Below are 15,213 nucleotides of genomic sequence, written 5' to 3'. Positions count from 1 at the left end.
TGTTTTCTTTAGGTAAATTTCTAGAAGTGAAATTACTGAATATATGGTATTTCTATTTTTATCTTTTTGAGGAACCTCCACACTGCTTCTCATAGTGGCTGCATTCCCACTAACAGTGGAGGAGGGTTCCTTTGTCTCCACATCTTCTCCAACTTATTTCTTGTCTTTTGTGTAATCTGAATTGAATCTATAGTATGGACTCTAAAGTCTCAAACTTTTACAAGTAATACTGGTGAGTCTATGAACTGTCATCACTGGTGTAATCACAAAAGATGCTTCTAATCATTCTTTGGCTTCAATATGGGGTTATGAGCCTCAAGCAAATTCAGGTCTCTATAAATGTTCTTTACTAACTTAGCGCATTTTGTCAGAATCAACCAATTGTTGAAAGATCTATAAGATTCATGAGGAAGTGTTTCAAATCCTTTGACATTCTTGAAATAGACTAACATACATGATTGTTAGTAAAGAAAAATCAAGCAGAGTGCAGCTTTTTGTAGATTAAGATAGTTTAAGATACAGGCAAGATAACAAATATTGTGTCAGAATAAAACTGCAAAAAAGCGATTGTCTGTCTAAGGTCTAAAAATTCTAGAGAAATACATAATAATGAGAACATTACTAACATTGACAAATCCTGCATCTAAACTTTCCTTTACAAATATGAAACAAAAATAAGGAAAGTTTGTCTAGCAATAATAATTTAAAAAATAATGTTAGAGAATGGGAGACAGATTGTCACAGTATTTGTCACATATTAATTCATCCATAGTACATAAACTGTGCATGTGAAATCCCTGTCCATATTTAAAAATCTAAATAGCAGCTGGAAAAAATAATCAATGTCCTTTGTGGAAGATTTAATGTTACCACGGGAAAATGAAATATCAGGTTTTAAATATCTCTCTGTGTGCATTTAAGCATTGACATGAACACAATATATTTTACTTTTAGCTACTAATAGTGAAAAGTGCCAGAAGGGAAATTAGAAGAGAAACTGAACAAAATGCCCCTTATTTACATTTATTTTCTGAAGCTTTTTTAAGTCTTCCCTTTTATAAAATGTTATTTAACAATGGCAATCATTGCCCACTCTACATAACGCTACGCTTTCTAAATAAATCACTTCTAAATAGTTTTTCTCTACATCTCACCACATTCCTAACTATAGGAATGAAATTTTGTAGCCATGAGAAAAAAAAATGCATTGATTTTCAGATGCATGTAAGGGGATCAGAATAAGTAACAATGCTTTAAAATAAGGAATTTTTCACCTTTCAGAAAAGTTACATGCTACATTTTGTTTAAAGATGTATGATGCAGCATAGTTTCCTTGTCCTTTATATTAAATATTTAAAAGACATGTAGTATTAAACAGTTTGCTGCGTTGAAAACCTTACGTGAAAATTTGGGGGCAGCAGTTTGAAGCATAAAGACATCTGTTGTCATTCAGGCTTTTGTATGTGTCTTCCTAAGTCAGTACCAGAAGCATACAAGCCAATGAGAGTAAGAGCTCAACAGATTTCTGAAGTTTTGACTGAACAGTTTCCAGTTATATGTACAAGAGACAATGACTTCTCAAAGTGTCAAAGTAGACTTAAAAATACAATTAATATAGTAATAGTGCCAGACATGGTATGAAAGACAACGCCTATATACAAGTGCATTATTTTGGCCAAACTCTGGTATAAATTGAGAATTTATCCCTACAGCCTATGTAAGCTTAGATGAGTTAATCAGTTAATCATTTTCCCTCTACACTTCTCTATGGGAATGATGATACCTATTTGGTAGGTTTGTAGTGAAGATGAGTGAGGTAGTGTATATAACAACATTGGCACAGAGTTAGCATCTAAGATTACATTCCCATTGCCCTTGTGGAAATCATCTTTTCAAATGAACTGCTGTTTAAAAATATGGAAATCACATAAAGAACAAAATGTGAGCATACACTTCAAAATAGGGAAAAATATTCCCTAGAAGTGAATGGAAGTAAAGAGAACTATTAATATGGAAATTTAAGTCGATTGAGAAAACATTCAAAAATTCTTCACACATGGCCAGAGCCAAATCAAATATGAAGACAGGGTCCTGGGCAAACGATATGATAGATTTGTCTATTCCTTGTCATAAAAGTGGATTACTAATTACGTCGTATGTGTCCTTTCAGAGGCAAAGGCCCATTGAAAAATACATCTGATGTCATTAATGCTGCCAAGAAAATTGCTGAAGCAGGTTCTCGAATGGACAAATTAGCCCGCGCTGTGGCTGATCAGGTAATATAAGAGGGAAGATTAAGCATGTGCTGAGTAGAATTATTAATTAGCACTTGGGTTCTGTAATGGGTTTTATGCACCCTACAGAAAGTCTCTGAAAGATAGTTGTGGAGAATCACTAACATTTAACAAATGGTCCTCTAATTCTGCTGAGACTGAGCTATGGCAAAGGTGGGTTCAGTTTAGGAGGGACTCCTAAGGATTGTGATGAAAATTCCTTGAGAAAGAAGAGCACCCTGTACATAGGAGACATAACCCCCAGAGAATCATGGATTATCCCAGCTGTCCTTATTCAGAACAACAAGTACACTGCAGAAGAGAGAAGCGAAAGAAAGAACTTCACCTCTTTTTATTTCATACTGATCTCACTGGAATGATGTTTTTTAATTCATAATAATTTATGATCTAGCATTAATGGAGTTAATGCAAATAATCAAGAACCTGCAGATTTTAGTTTTATTTTCATCCAGACTCAAAGGCTTCAGAGATTAATGAAATTCTCTGATATCCTTTGTGATTTCATACTGAATTAGGATACATGTGAAAATAATTCTCAATCTCACCTTGCATGTCTGAGTGTATTTCCACAATTCTCATTTTATTTGGCTTGAATTGGGACTCTCAAATACTATTCTAAATATATCTTTTTGCAATAATCCTCCATTCCTTATTAAAGGTACTTTAGGTAATAGACTTTTCCAGATAAGTATGGTTATCCCTTTAAGTAACTGGTTTACAGTTTGTACCACTTTTTAAAAGGAAAATGTCTTAAAATATAAAATAAGGTTTTGAAATATAAAATATTATATGAACTATTATCTACATGGAGACAACATTGTGAGCATGAATTTGCTAACTAGACTACCATGTACTGATGCTCTCTGGAGTCATTGAAAGATACAAGATGGTTTCCCTCTTCATAAAAGGCCTTAGTTTCTTATGATCTTTGAGTTGCTCGTTATAGTGTTTCTCCCTCAATCCTTAATATTGGGCTGTTTCTCTAAATACCTGTGTCTTCAGCATCCCAGATTCTATAATCCTTCAAATCAATACCAAATTTACTCATCTTCCAAAGACTGAAAGAAAAGCAAACTGTTAGCATTACTTTTAAAATAAGTCAACAGATTTGTCTCATTTTTATTTTTTTGCATGTACAAGGGCTAATCCAGGAGAATGTTCTTTGCTTTCTTTAGAATTTTTGAATTAATTGTGAAGGTAATTCATTCATAATACTACCATAATCTGAGAACTCCCCAAATTTGTAGGAGTTGAGGAGCAAACCATTTCTAAATTGCTAATTTCAGGGTAGTATCAACTGCCAGGCTTCCTGCACTTTTCATGTAAATGAGAGGAAAGACCGTGAACATACTGGAAAACATGCATGCATATACACAAACAAAATGTGCCAACCAGAAAGAATGCCACATTCTGTTCTGCGCATCCTGAGATGTGTTGGGATGAGCAGGGTCACCAGACATCGGTGGGCAACTCTTAGAGTTTGTTTGGAAGGACTCCTTCCTGGGAGTAAAAGTAAATGGAGGTTGAGCGGCTTTCCCGTTATCCTCTGCATCTCGATGGCTGAAACTAGTTTTCAATCTATTTAGGCTCCTCCAGTTCAATACTTTTTATCATGATTCTTGTGTATGATCTTGCATTTTTGGACTCTTATTTCCAACAATTATGCAAAATGAAGCATAGCCCAACACAGTTTTGATACCTGGAAAATCCACCACATGTGCACACACACAACCCAGGATTCTAGATGTATTTTGAGATTAAGTGACAAAGAATTTAACTATTTCATAACTTTTAAAATACACAGATGAAGGTTAAAAACCACCCTTTTGTTGTGGCATTCTTACTATCATCAGCTGTGAAGCAGCTTATAGATTTCCTCATGTTTTGTCTGAATAAGACATTTCTTTCTCAAATTGTGCACCTATTTCCATGGTATAAGAGTTAGTTTTCTTGGCCCATCATGCATTTATGTGTATTTTAAATGTTTCAGCTTAAATAATAGAATGAGCATGACCAAGAAGTGGATTTGTTGCCTTTATTTTGCCTGAAAATGTTTTTATGAAGATTTGAGATATGCACGCAATATAAACTTTTTACGGACTGTTGCATTTTTAATTACTGTTCCATTGAGATAGAACTTCCAGTTTAATTTGCTGCAAGTTATTTGTATCAAAAGCCTTGTCAGCCCTCTAGGGAGATACCGTTTTTAAGTTAATTCCTTTCAGTATATGGGTCTCTGGAGTAGGATAAATATTACAGTATTAAGTACTTATGGAAAGCTAAAAACACTCTCTGTGGTATTTTTTCATGATAAATGCAGTTGGTGAAAAAAAAACATACACAATGCTAAGTTTTATATATAAAAGAGATCCCTTTGTCATTTATTAAATAAATGGTTATGTCAAAACCCTGGCTTCCCCTCTTTTGAGCACAAAAGAAACTTAGCTGGAGTCTTTTTCTCATACTCTTGTTCTAAATAAGATATTTCAGTTTGGGCTATTGGTACTTATTTCTTGCAGTGTTTCATCAAGGATCTGGTGATTATATGTCCTTTGCAAGTGCCATATTGAGCCAGAACAATGGGATTCCCTAGAGAATCTCAAGGTGAACATTTGATAGCAATAGAAATATATTTCAATTACTGGATAACCATTGGCGCTGGAACCTCAGAAATGCTTTAGATAGTCATGTAGATGTCTAGAAGTATTCAGCAAAGCTCAGCACACCTTTATGGACATCTACCCACTTAAGTCACAAAGATAATTCAAACTCCCTGGCCATAGTTAACTCTGGTGTGTCCTTTGAAGGGCTCTGTTGTTACTCTTATGAGTTTATTTAATTGGCTTTAAATTCATTCTACACAAATTTCTTTCTCTTACAGTGGTCATGATCCTTCTCAGAGTCTCTTATTTAAAGGAAGTTTATCATGTTGCTAAAATTTTGATAAATATGAAAATCCAAAAATTGTAACAAACTTCCTTTAATGAATGATGCCATTTTTAGAAAGTCAACAGAAACAAGTGATTTTTTTTTCTCCCAACTAACTGAATTGAAACTCTCCCCTAGGCTGTGACGGAGTGCCACACGGAGCAATGTCTTTCTAGCATCTGTTGCTTTGGTTGTTCATATTAAAATAACTTTGCACAGAGTGAACACTGAATGGACCACTAGGAAAAAAAACTGTAGCATATTTAGTTTTCTTTAGCAGGTTAGGAGACAACTGGTAAAAATACTCACAAACATGTACAGAAGTCCCAATAAGACTTTCTGGAAGATCTTCAATATTCTTTTCATAGAATTTTATCAAAGTAGAGCTAACCATTCCAAACTGTTGTCTGTGGCCTTCCCAAAATGCACTATAAAGAAGTTTAAGTTAAATGGATATAATGAAGGTATATGATACTGAACCCTTTTCTCTCCCAGCTTTTATAAGGCAAGTGTTTCAAACTGAAGAGTACTTACTAATTGAGAACACTTTGTTTGATGTCTTATAGTGTCCTGATTCAGCATGTAAGCAGGATTTATTAGCCTACCTTCAACGAATTGCCTTGTATTGCCATCAGCTTAATATCTGCAGCAAGGTGAAGGCAGAAGTACAGAATCTGGGAGGAGAGCTCATTGTGTCAGGGGTAAGCTGGGACTCGGGCTTCACAGTTTAAGTTTCCACTGTCGTACTTCCAAGGCGAGCATTCTTGGCAACAGTACTGCTAACACCAAACTACATGATTCATAGGGAGGTTTTTTTGTTGTTGTTTATTCTTTTTTAAATAAATGTTATCGCCATTATTCCAGACCTTACAATAACTCACAAAGAGCAATTTGATTTTCCAATTACCCCATGTTTATACTAGCCTTGTAAAATCTCCATTCTTTACAAGAAAACTAATTTCATAGTCTGGAAACTCATTGCCAAGCTGTGACTATCAGAATTATTGGGAGCTTTTGCATAGCTACTCATTGTGAGTCTATTTCCCTTTGTTAGTCCTAGTAATTTTCATTGTCTGTTCAGGAGCCAGCCTCTCTACGTGTGGACTGTGTTCACATGTTAGAGATGATGAAAACAGTAGGAACTCATTGCACAGGTTCCAATGCATACTAGGTCAACAGTAACCCTGAAAGCCAGAAAATGTTTATATTTAATGCAGGCTGATGTGCTGTTGCCAAAAACTAAGAGAGTTGTCACACACTAACAATGCCATAGTCTTTGCTCAGTCACTCACTCCAGCATTCCCCTTGTCATGAAAATAAAAGTATCTCGTCCATTTTCATCAAATGCAAAAAATAATAATAATAAGTTCAGTGAATAGAAGTATCAGAATTTCTTGGCAAGATTTCCAAAATGTATGTGTTGAGGTTCTTCACCTTGGCTTTCCTCCTCCTCTGGTCCCTTTCTTTCAGCAAAAGGTGCCGTCTAATGTCAAGTGTTAGCAAATTCCAAAGTGTGGCTCGGCCACCTTTAGTTCTTTTCCCAGTCAACCACGGTGCTGCCGTTTACTGCAGCCTTACCAGGAACAGCTTCAGCAGCATGGTAAATAACTTGGGAGAATCAGACTGGTCGTGAAGCTCAATTTTTTCCCCAAGTCATTTTCAGAAATTCAGCACATTGACCATTTGATAAAAATATGTGAAAAAAAAAATCTTTGTTGAACCCAAAGGTTTCAGTTCCTATGTTGTTTGGCTTGCAGAAAACATAGCTGGGAAAAGAGCTGATCTGGCTTGCATGGAGATGCCATCTGGAAAGCCTGTTCCATGCGGTCCCACTAAAATCCAATAAATTGGCTATTGTGTGCCTATTCCCAATGCACCATCACCTCTTTGCATTTTCAAAATGATTCTGCCTCAACATTCTTCAAAAACCAAGAGCAATCTGTCTTGCAATGTGTCCTTTCTGCCAAGTTGGTAATTATGAAGATTCTCTCTGCCAAGAAGCGATCAAAACATTGCATCTCCCTTGCTTCCTTTCTTATCTTCTGCCTCGATGGTATAGCTTCCCATACCATTCAGCCTTCATGTCCATCTGTACACAGCACCTGTGGAACTGAGTGCTTTTTGTTTAGCTTGCCTCGTGTGCTTTCATTTGTTACTTTCCAAATCTTATTATTTACATGGATGCACAAAGCATCTGTGTGGATCTCCGACTCCACAGCCTCATGTAGGTGGCAGTTTCCAGGCAGAGTTGCTCTCCATCATCCTCTCAGTTCTCATTGTTCATCACTGCCTCCAGAGCTTCACTCCATTGTCTTTTCCTCATTTAGATGTAGTCCAAACCATCACTGGCTTTCATCACTTGCACTGTTGGCATTTCCAGAGGTGTTTTGAGATTGAGAACACCATCAAGAAGCCTGTTTCCTTCTTTGGGTCTTATTGACAAAGTTCATAAATCCTTGCATGGGAGAAGGCTTCTTTGGGAGGAATGCTATATGACTATATACTGATTCTGAGTCAAATGCATTATAAAGGTTTGCTATATGCTGCTTAGTTATGGGCCTACTCTTGGCCTCATGACTTTTTTTCCCCAACGTAATTGCTATTTGGTGCCATACCTGCATCTGTAGTCTGCTTTTTTGCTACTTCTGCCTCCATCCTTACTCTTCATCCTCCTTCACTAATAGCCAATCGAGAAAAAAACAAAAAACAAAAAATACAGTTTGTTTATGCTGAAAAATAGTCCCAAATAACTGCCTTCAGTTCTGAAAGAGTCAAGAATGTGAGACTCCCCTATACACACAAACTTTCAATGATTTTGCCAAGAAAGTGCACCCAGACTTTGGACTAAATTTATTTTGTTGTCTGGCATGACAAATTTGCTATATTTTTAAGGAGAAGCCACTGTAGTATAATGTGCAATCAAGAAAAGAGAAATACTTGAACCTTCCTTCTTTCTCCTTGTGTTTATGTGCATGGGATTCAAAGCTGTGGCTCCTTCTCTGAAATATATGAAAGCCCCTAGGAAAGTATATTTGTTAGAATTCCAAGTTTCTGCTAAAACAGAAGAGATTGGATGTATTATTTCTCTTTTGCCAAGAAAACTGATTTGGAATTCAAAATGGAGAGCCATGTTTTTATAGCCTTGAAGTGGCATGATGAATGTGTTACAAAAGTGCACAGTTTGATTGGCAGGATGTCTATGTTTTATGTGATTCTATGTGTACACACTGGGAGAGGCCTCTTGTGTTGTATCAGCCTTTGGCTTAAGAGGTGGAGCAAGAATATTCAACAGGTCATTGGGGAAAAATGAGCATAAAATCTCTTTATAATCATGATGGGGCATTAGAGAAATAAAGCAACCCAGGATATATGCCTACAAATGCTCACTCACACTGCTGTATAATAAGCACCATTAATTTTCTGGCTGGCAATCTGTTCTTTTCAGACCTTACTCAACAGCCAAAAGATGCCGCTCCTCTTAAATCTCAGGATGCATTTGTGAGCCAGTTAGCTCAACCTGGTTGCTAAGGGGATAATAAGAAAGAAAAACTTTTTTTTTTTTTTTAAACTAACAGAGTGATACAAATGTTAAGGTGAAAGAAGAGGAAACTGAAGTCCAGAAGATTAAACACTATTCATTTATAAATTCGTTTCATTGGTTTGCTTAGTTTGTTGTTTGTTTATTTAATCTCTTAAACCAGTTTACATGCTTTTTGGAAAAAGGAATGTGGAAAGAAGAAGGGAAGAGAAGAAAGGGGGTAGAGTAAGAGGGATGAGGCATGAACGAATGAAGGAAAAATCAAAGGAAATAGAAACTTATCCACAGTGTCTCAAATCAGTTTAGTCCAGGTGACGTCCATTCAATGTGACAGCATCCCATTCATCATGGGAGAAAAGTTGAGCCAAGTATGTAAAGATATTTTAAATACAAATAAGTTCCTACATCATGATATGGAAGTTACCATATATTTGTCATGTTTTTAATTAATTTTTATTCACTGGGTTTCAGAGGATTTAATGGGTTCTTTTGAATTTAAAAATGGAGATAAATATGGATCTTGAGAAATAAAAAGCATTCCATAACCATGCGTTGTCTTTAGCTACAGAAAGATTTATACTTTGTGCATTATTCTGAATGAGACTGGAAACAATAATGTAGGATTTTAGAATGTGAAACGCTGAACATCAAGCCTCCTGAAAAAACTGAAAAACTCCACATATATATTTTTTTAAGTTTAAATACAGTAGGAGCCCCATTGTAACAATGAAGCCAGAACATAAAAGCAAAAACCCTGCTCAGGACATGAATTTAATGGTCAGGACAGGAGGGAAAGGGTGCTGACGTAACCTACAGCTGAGTCCACATGAAAATGCTACAACTTTTAATAAATTTTATTGCATGTAAATGCTTTTTCATGCTAACAAAATATAGGAAGAGTTTGGAGATAGGAATGTCAGTTCCCTAAGCTCTCATGCTGATGGCATGTATCCCTGACTTATTCCTGAGGGATTGGGTATCTCATGCTTTTGTTCCTTGTCATTGAAGTCTCTCTTTTCTGATCTTAAATCCCTCTCAGTGGAGTTATGCAAAGAGGTTTGACAAGGTGGGCAAGGGTAATTTGTGATTCTTGTAGAATCTGAATTGGTAAAGAGAAAATTGGAGCAAAAGGGGTCAATTACAAGCATTTCTATTGCTATCCTTCACATCATAAAAACAAATGGACTCAATTAAAATCACCATGAGTATTCATGGTAATAAATGAAAAATATTCATGAAAGTACAAAAAACTGATAATATTCAAATATATCCTATCTGACACTGGCATAGAATCAAAGATATATATGTACATGCACTCGCGCGCACGCGCGCACACACACACACACACACACACACACACACACACCCCAAATACCCTTGATTTGACATCTACTCCCTTACCCCTGGATAAGGACTGATCAAGAACTGAACAAATAGTTGACAACTGTGACATATCTGATGCAATGCAATTTAAGGAAAAGAAAATATTGGATTAATTTGCACAATGCTATACACACACACACACATGTATATAAATGTGGTCTGTTGAGATGAGAATTGCATTGTATTTGAAAAATTTTGTATTCCCTCTGTGAAAAGAAATGTCAGTCTTTTGTAATGAGATGAAACAGTCACTGAAGGAAGCATGATACCTAGTTGTATAGATCTGTACTTAGGCAACCCTTTTTAGGGAAGAGTCTTTATTTTAACATCTTCTAATTCTGTCTATTGTCAATTCTTAAATATCTCTAGTGATCAAAGTATAGTAGTAATGGGAAAAAAAATTGCTAGCTATTTCAGTTTGGTTTTGAAGTGCATTTCTGTGCTTCATTTGAACAAAAGTGTATGTGTTCAGGGAATTAACAGCAGTTTCAAAGAATTTGGCCCAGACTTTGCAGAGGGTAGGCTGTTAATTATTTGGGCTTAAAGGACTTCTCTTGATCTGGAGAGAGAGTAGGAGAGTCCAGAGATAAAGATTAAAACAAACTAGATTATAAATTTGGGTGGACAGATACTGGAGATACTCTTTAACAGCAAGAAAATTAAGTAGGTGTTCATCATTTGCAGAATGGCAATGTTCTTTGCACATACTTTACTAGTCAAATGTATTGTTGAATAATTCAATCTTTCCCCCAAAAGCCTACCCCCCATCTGCTATGATAGTAAAACTATAACCATTTAAATTCTGATTCCTGAATTAAGTCTGTCGTAGTTACATTTCTATCAGTGAATGTGGTCACTGATTTTCCCAGCATCCAAATTAGACAAACCTTTGGAAAAAACTCTTAAGTGTTTTTTCATTGTGAATTCATTCACCCAGTGTTATAAAAGTGACATTTAACAAACTCAAGGCATTATTTTTGGGAAAAAAAATGGAAATAGGAATTTTTATAGGAAAATCTCCTTGGGTGTAGGCATTATAGGAAGCTGTCGTCACACTACACCTGTGTAGGTGTCTCCCTGAATTCATATAGTCTTGTGCAAAGGAAGATGATAAAATTCTCTGCTGTAATAAGTAGCTCCTCAATTACATACTCATAATGGGGATCCTAAACTTATCAAAATGATTAATTCTATTCATTGAGGAAAAAAATTCAGTTATTCACTGATGGAATAAAACCTGTTGGTTATCTTACTGCGTTGTTTTATGCAAAAAAAAAGACTTTATATTCTTATGCTCTCGTTCTAAAATAAGAAAACAGACTCTATTGTGGCAAAGCTGGGCTGTGAACCAAGCAAGTCACTCTTTTTACTTTAACTAGAGTCATGGATTGACCTAACTGGGATCTACTCAGTGGGTTGATTTGATTGCATCACCTGTACTTGTGCGGTGTTTCTATTTTAGTTTGAGGGCATTATTGCTAAGAGTAGAGGGGATCAGTGGCTTTAAGAAGAGTGTCTTTTAGCCTCAGAAATTCCAATGCCATTTACTTGTCATTAAGCCAGTGAACTTTCACCCTTTTGCATTTTAGAAGTTTTTCAAGTTTTGGAAACCTCTAATTAAAAGAAGGAAGGCTAATAAGTCACACCTTAATCTATTAGTAATTAAGCCTTAGTTTTCAGTTAATATTCTGAGGACTGTTTGGCAGCTACTGAATAGTAATATTTTGTGAAAACTTTGAAACTGAATACATGGGAGGTACCTAAATGAGGGGCAATGATTGCATATAGCTTTTGATATCTCTGAAATCAGGCAAACCTATATAAGAAGTAATGGTTATAATATTTTCCTATGAGGTATATTCTAATTTTGAGATAATTGCCTATATATTGTAACTGTCTGATTTCATTCTAAGATGTTATTTTTTAATATGTTTAAAATAATATCTGAAGTAGGGAGCTCCCACCCCCTATTTTTAACTTGTTTTGGATATGTGAGAGCAAATCCAGATACACCTTTTCCCTTCAGTTGAAACAAGTAATTATGGAAAGCTATAGTGTTGGGTTAATATCTTTATTTAGAAACAGTATATATAATGCAGTTCCTGCTTTCTGGCTTTCTTGTGTACACTTAGATTTGTCAGCTTTAGTCAAGAAATACATTGTTTTGAATTCGTTGCCTAAACCCACTGCAATTATTTTTGTTGTTCCTACTTGGACACACCTCAAGAATTCCTGGATTGAAGGCAGTTGAAGTATAAGAAGTTAAAATGTGAACAAGTTGATATAAAATGTAAATAAGTGAAAAAGAGAAGATGAATATTGAAACCATATAACTACTATTACCTGGGGATTTCATTACTGTTTTTGCATAATTTTCCATTAACTTACATGACTCAAAGGATATAAAGAGACCCCAGAGTCAAACTGAGACAGGCTTTTATGTTGTTTAGTATTGAATTTGATTAATATTAACAATATTTTTCTAGAAAAAGATCAGTTTTCCATATGTTGTCTCTAATTTCCAATGACAGACTAACAGAGCTTCAAAGAGTTGTATTTATTTCTTGTTCACATAAGAATATTTTCTGATTCATTGAATAACATTTCTGTTGTATTCCAACTGCTTAAAACTCACAGTGCTAAATATTGGGTGAGAGCATTCAAAGTCCTTTCTCTCTAACAGTAAATAGTTTCCATGAAAATAGTAAAAGTCACTTGTGCTTTTTCTAAATTTCATAGTCTATTTTTTTCCACTTAATTTCTCATCTTACTGTTTAGAATAGCAGGATGTCTGTTGATGGCTATCTCTGTGTATTCATTGTTTTTGTTGGTTTATTATATTCTAGAAATAAATGTGTATTTAACTTACTGTCATCTACATTCTGTTCCTATAGATTATTTTGTCAAATACTTTCTCCAGATTAATTTAAATGATTTATAAAATATGGCTTTGGTCACAGCCCTTAGGAGAGAAATATGTGCCATGTTATGGCCCATGTATCTTACAAAAAGAAAAGACTTCTGGATGGGCAATATGGAGTTTTGTTAGTTCAGGTTTCTTTCATTGCTTCGAACACATTGTTTTACTCTATTTTGGACTATCATTTTCCTTCTGGACAATAAATTTTATTTCAGATAGTTCATCCTAATCCTGTTTTCTTGAAGGCAAGCTCTCTTAATTTAGACTTTAATCTTTCCTTTCATCATCAAAACTGTATCTTACTTCATTGCTTTTCTCTGAATACCTTGATCTCTGCAGATGCCTTACTGATAGTGGACTTGACTGGAACCCTGGCAAGACGTTGTGTCAAATCTGTACAACCTGCCTCTTGTCCTCTCTTACCCACTTCCCCCCCTTCAAATCTGTTTTTCAAATGAGGGAGAATATCCTGGAGAAGTTCCAGTCAGCAGCATCATCTAAGGACCACGTTCTCTTTTAAGCCCAAGGTTCTGTATATGAGACACTGTCATAAATTTGGAACATGGTCTCTTAATATAGGAACTCCTGATTCAAATCTGTTGCTATCAAAATTAATTGTATTCTTTCTTGTTGAGATATTTCTCTTCAATAATAACATTCTGATCAAATGATATGCCAACTGCCTGATCATATCTTCCATTATGAATTATTTTGTAATTATATCTGCATATTATTCTTTTAAGGTGTACATATTATCCCATCTGACTTTTCTCAACCCTTTTAACCAGAAAGTTAAATGAAAACATTTTTCTTTTTCAACAAACAAAAATTTGAAACTAACCCTACATCTCTCTGGTCAGAATAAAATTATAATCTTGACTTCAATACTGGGGTGTCTTCACTGAAATCTTGAAATCACTTAATATCTTGTCTTGAAAGGCTAATGCATCAATTTATATGATGTCATAGGAAGTATGCATCAAACCCATAACTGTAGGAAGATTCAGTTTTTATAAACAATGTCAAGAAGCTAGATTCTAAAAAGCATTGGAAATTTTCTGATCCTGGCATTACATTCTGTGTCAAAGAAAGTTTTGTTCTTTTAACTCATACCATAATGGAAAACATTATCTAATCAGTCACACTAAATTCACCTCAAAAGTCAGCACAGTTCACCACTCTGCATCGTTTTGATGCAGCCTAGTTTTGCATTGGGTTCCTGAAGTCATGCTCCATTTCAAATTAACAACAGATAATTAATTAGACATATTAATAGACTCTAATCTAAGTCCAGTTTGTTTTATTTCAATATTTGAAAAGTGTTTAACCCCAATTTTATTCTGATTTCTTAATGTTGGCAGCAGTGTACTTTCTTTCTTTGGTAGTAAAAGTCTTAAGGTGTTTGTTGAAAGAATGGATGATTGCATCATTAATGTTAAAATCATGGCCATTAAATTTTGTATGAAGTGTGAGATAATGCAAGTAAGTTTCTAGTACATAAGATTCATTATTGAAACTGAGAAATAATGGTGACTAACACATTCCCTACAAAGGGAAAATCAAGAGATGCCTAATTTCTAAAACCAAATGCAATTGTTATGAAAGCATAAAAAAGCAAGGATAAGCCAACTAGTCAATGTTCCAATAGGCACAACTTAGAGGAAAATAAAACCTCATACAGGCATTAACGGTAATTGCACAATTAATAGCTATTGAATAAATAATTTGAGTTTAAGTTTAGAATTATTGAAAATAGAAACAATAATATAGTAAGGGAAACATGCAGAATATCACCATTTCCTCTAATAAGTACAGAAATAGTCAATATTGGAAAAATTCCATTCTTTCTTCATATACCAGATATGTTTTTTTCTTTTCTACTGTCCTTAGTTCTCTAAAGACATTCTTTAAATGTCTTTAACATTTAGTTTGAAGTAAAAGATGGGAGGGATGTTGCCAAATTTGTAATCAGCTTGAATTTAGTACCTTGTGCTTCAAAATGCTCCCTAATCTGACAATTTTGCTTAATTTTAAATTGTGATTATTTATTATGCTTATGTGTTTAGTGAGCTAAGAATTACAGGAGTAAAAATAGAACTACATTGGCTAAAAACATTAAAATTTTTGAAATTAGGAGTTTTGTTTACCTA

General features: G+C 34.8%; 1 protein-coding gene across 5 annotated transcripts in view; it reads left to right on the top strand.

Annotated features, from left to right (window-relative positions):
• CTNNA2 (catenin alpha 2) overlaps positions 1–15,213 on the top strand; it is a 1,127,693-nt gene that overhangs the window by 1,079,699 nt on the left and 32,781 nt on the right. For all 5 annotated transcript variants that reach the window (XM_036931099.2, XM_036931097.2, XM_057497052.1 and 2 more), the window contains 2 exons: positions 2,171–2,276; positions 5,789–5,923. In XM_036931099.2, the coding sequence (XP_036786994.2) occupies positions 2,171–2,276; positions 5,789–5,923 (241 nt within the window). The remainder of the gene's footprint in view (positions 1–2,170; positions 2,277–5,788; positions 5,924–15,213) is intronic.

Source organism: Manis pentadactyla, chromosome 2, assembly GCF_030020395.1.
Source record: "Manis pentadactyla isolate mManPen7 chromosome 2, mManPen7.hap1, whole genome shotgun sequence".
NCBI classification, from domain to species: domain Eukaryota; kingdom Metazoa; phylum Chordata; class Mammalia; order Pholidota; family Manidae; genus Manis; species Manis pentadactyla.
Note: the sequence above shows the minus strand (reverse complement) of the source record. Positions and strands in the feature narration are given on the sequence as shown.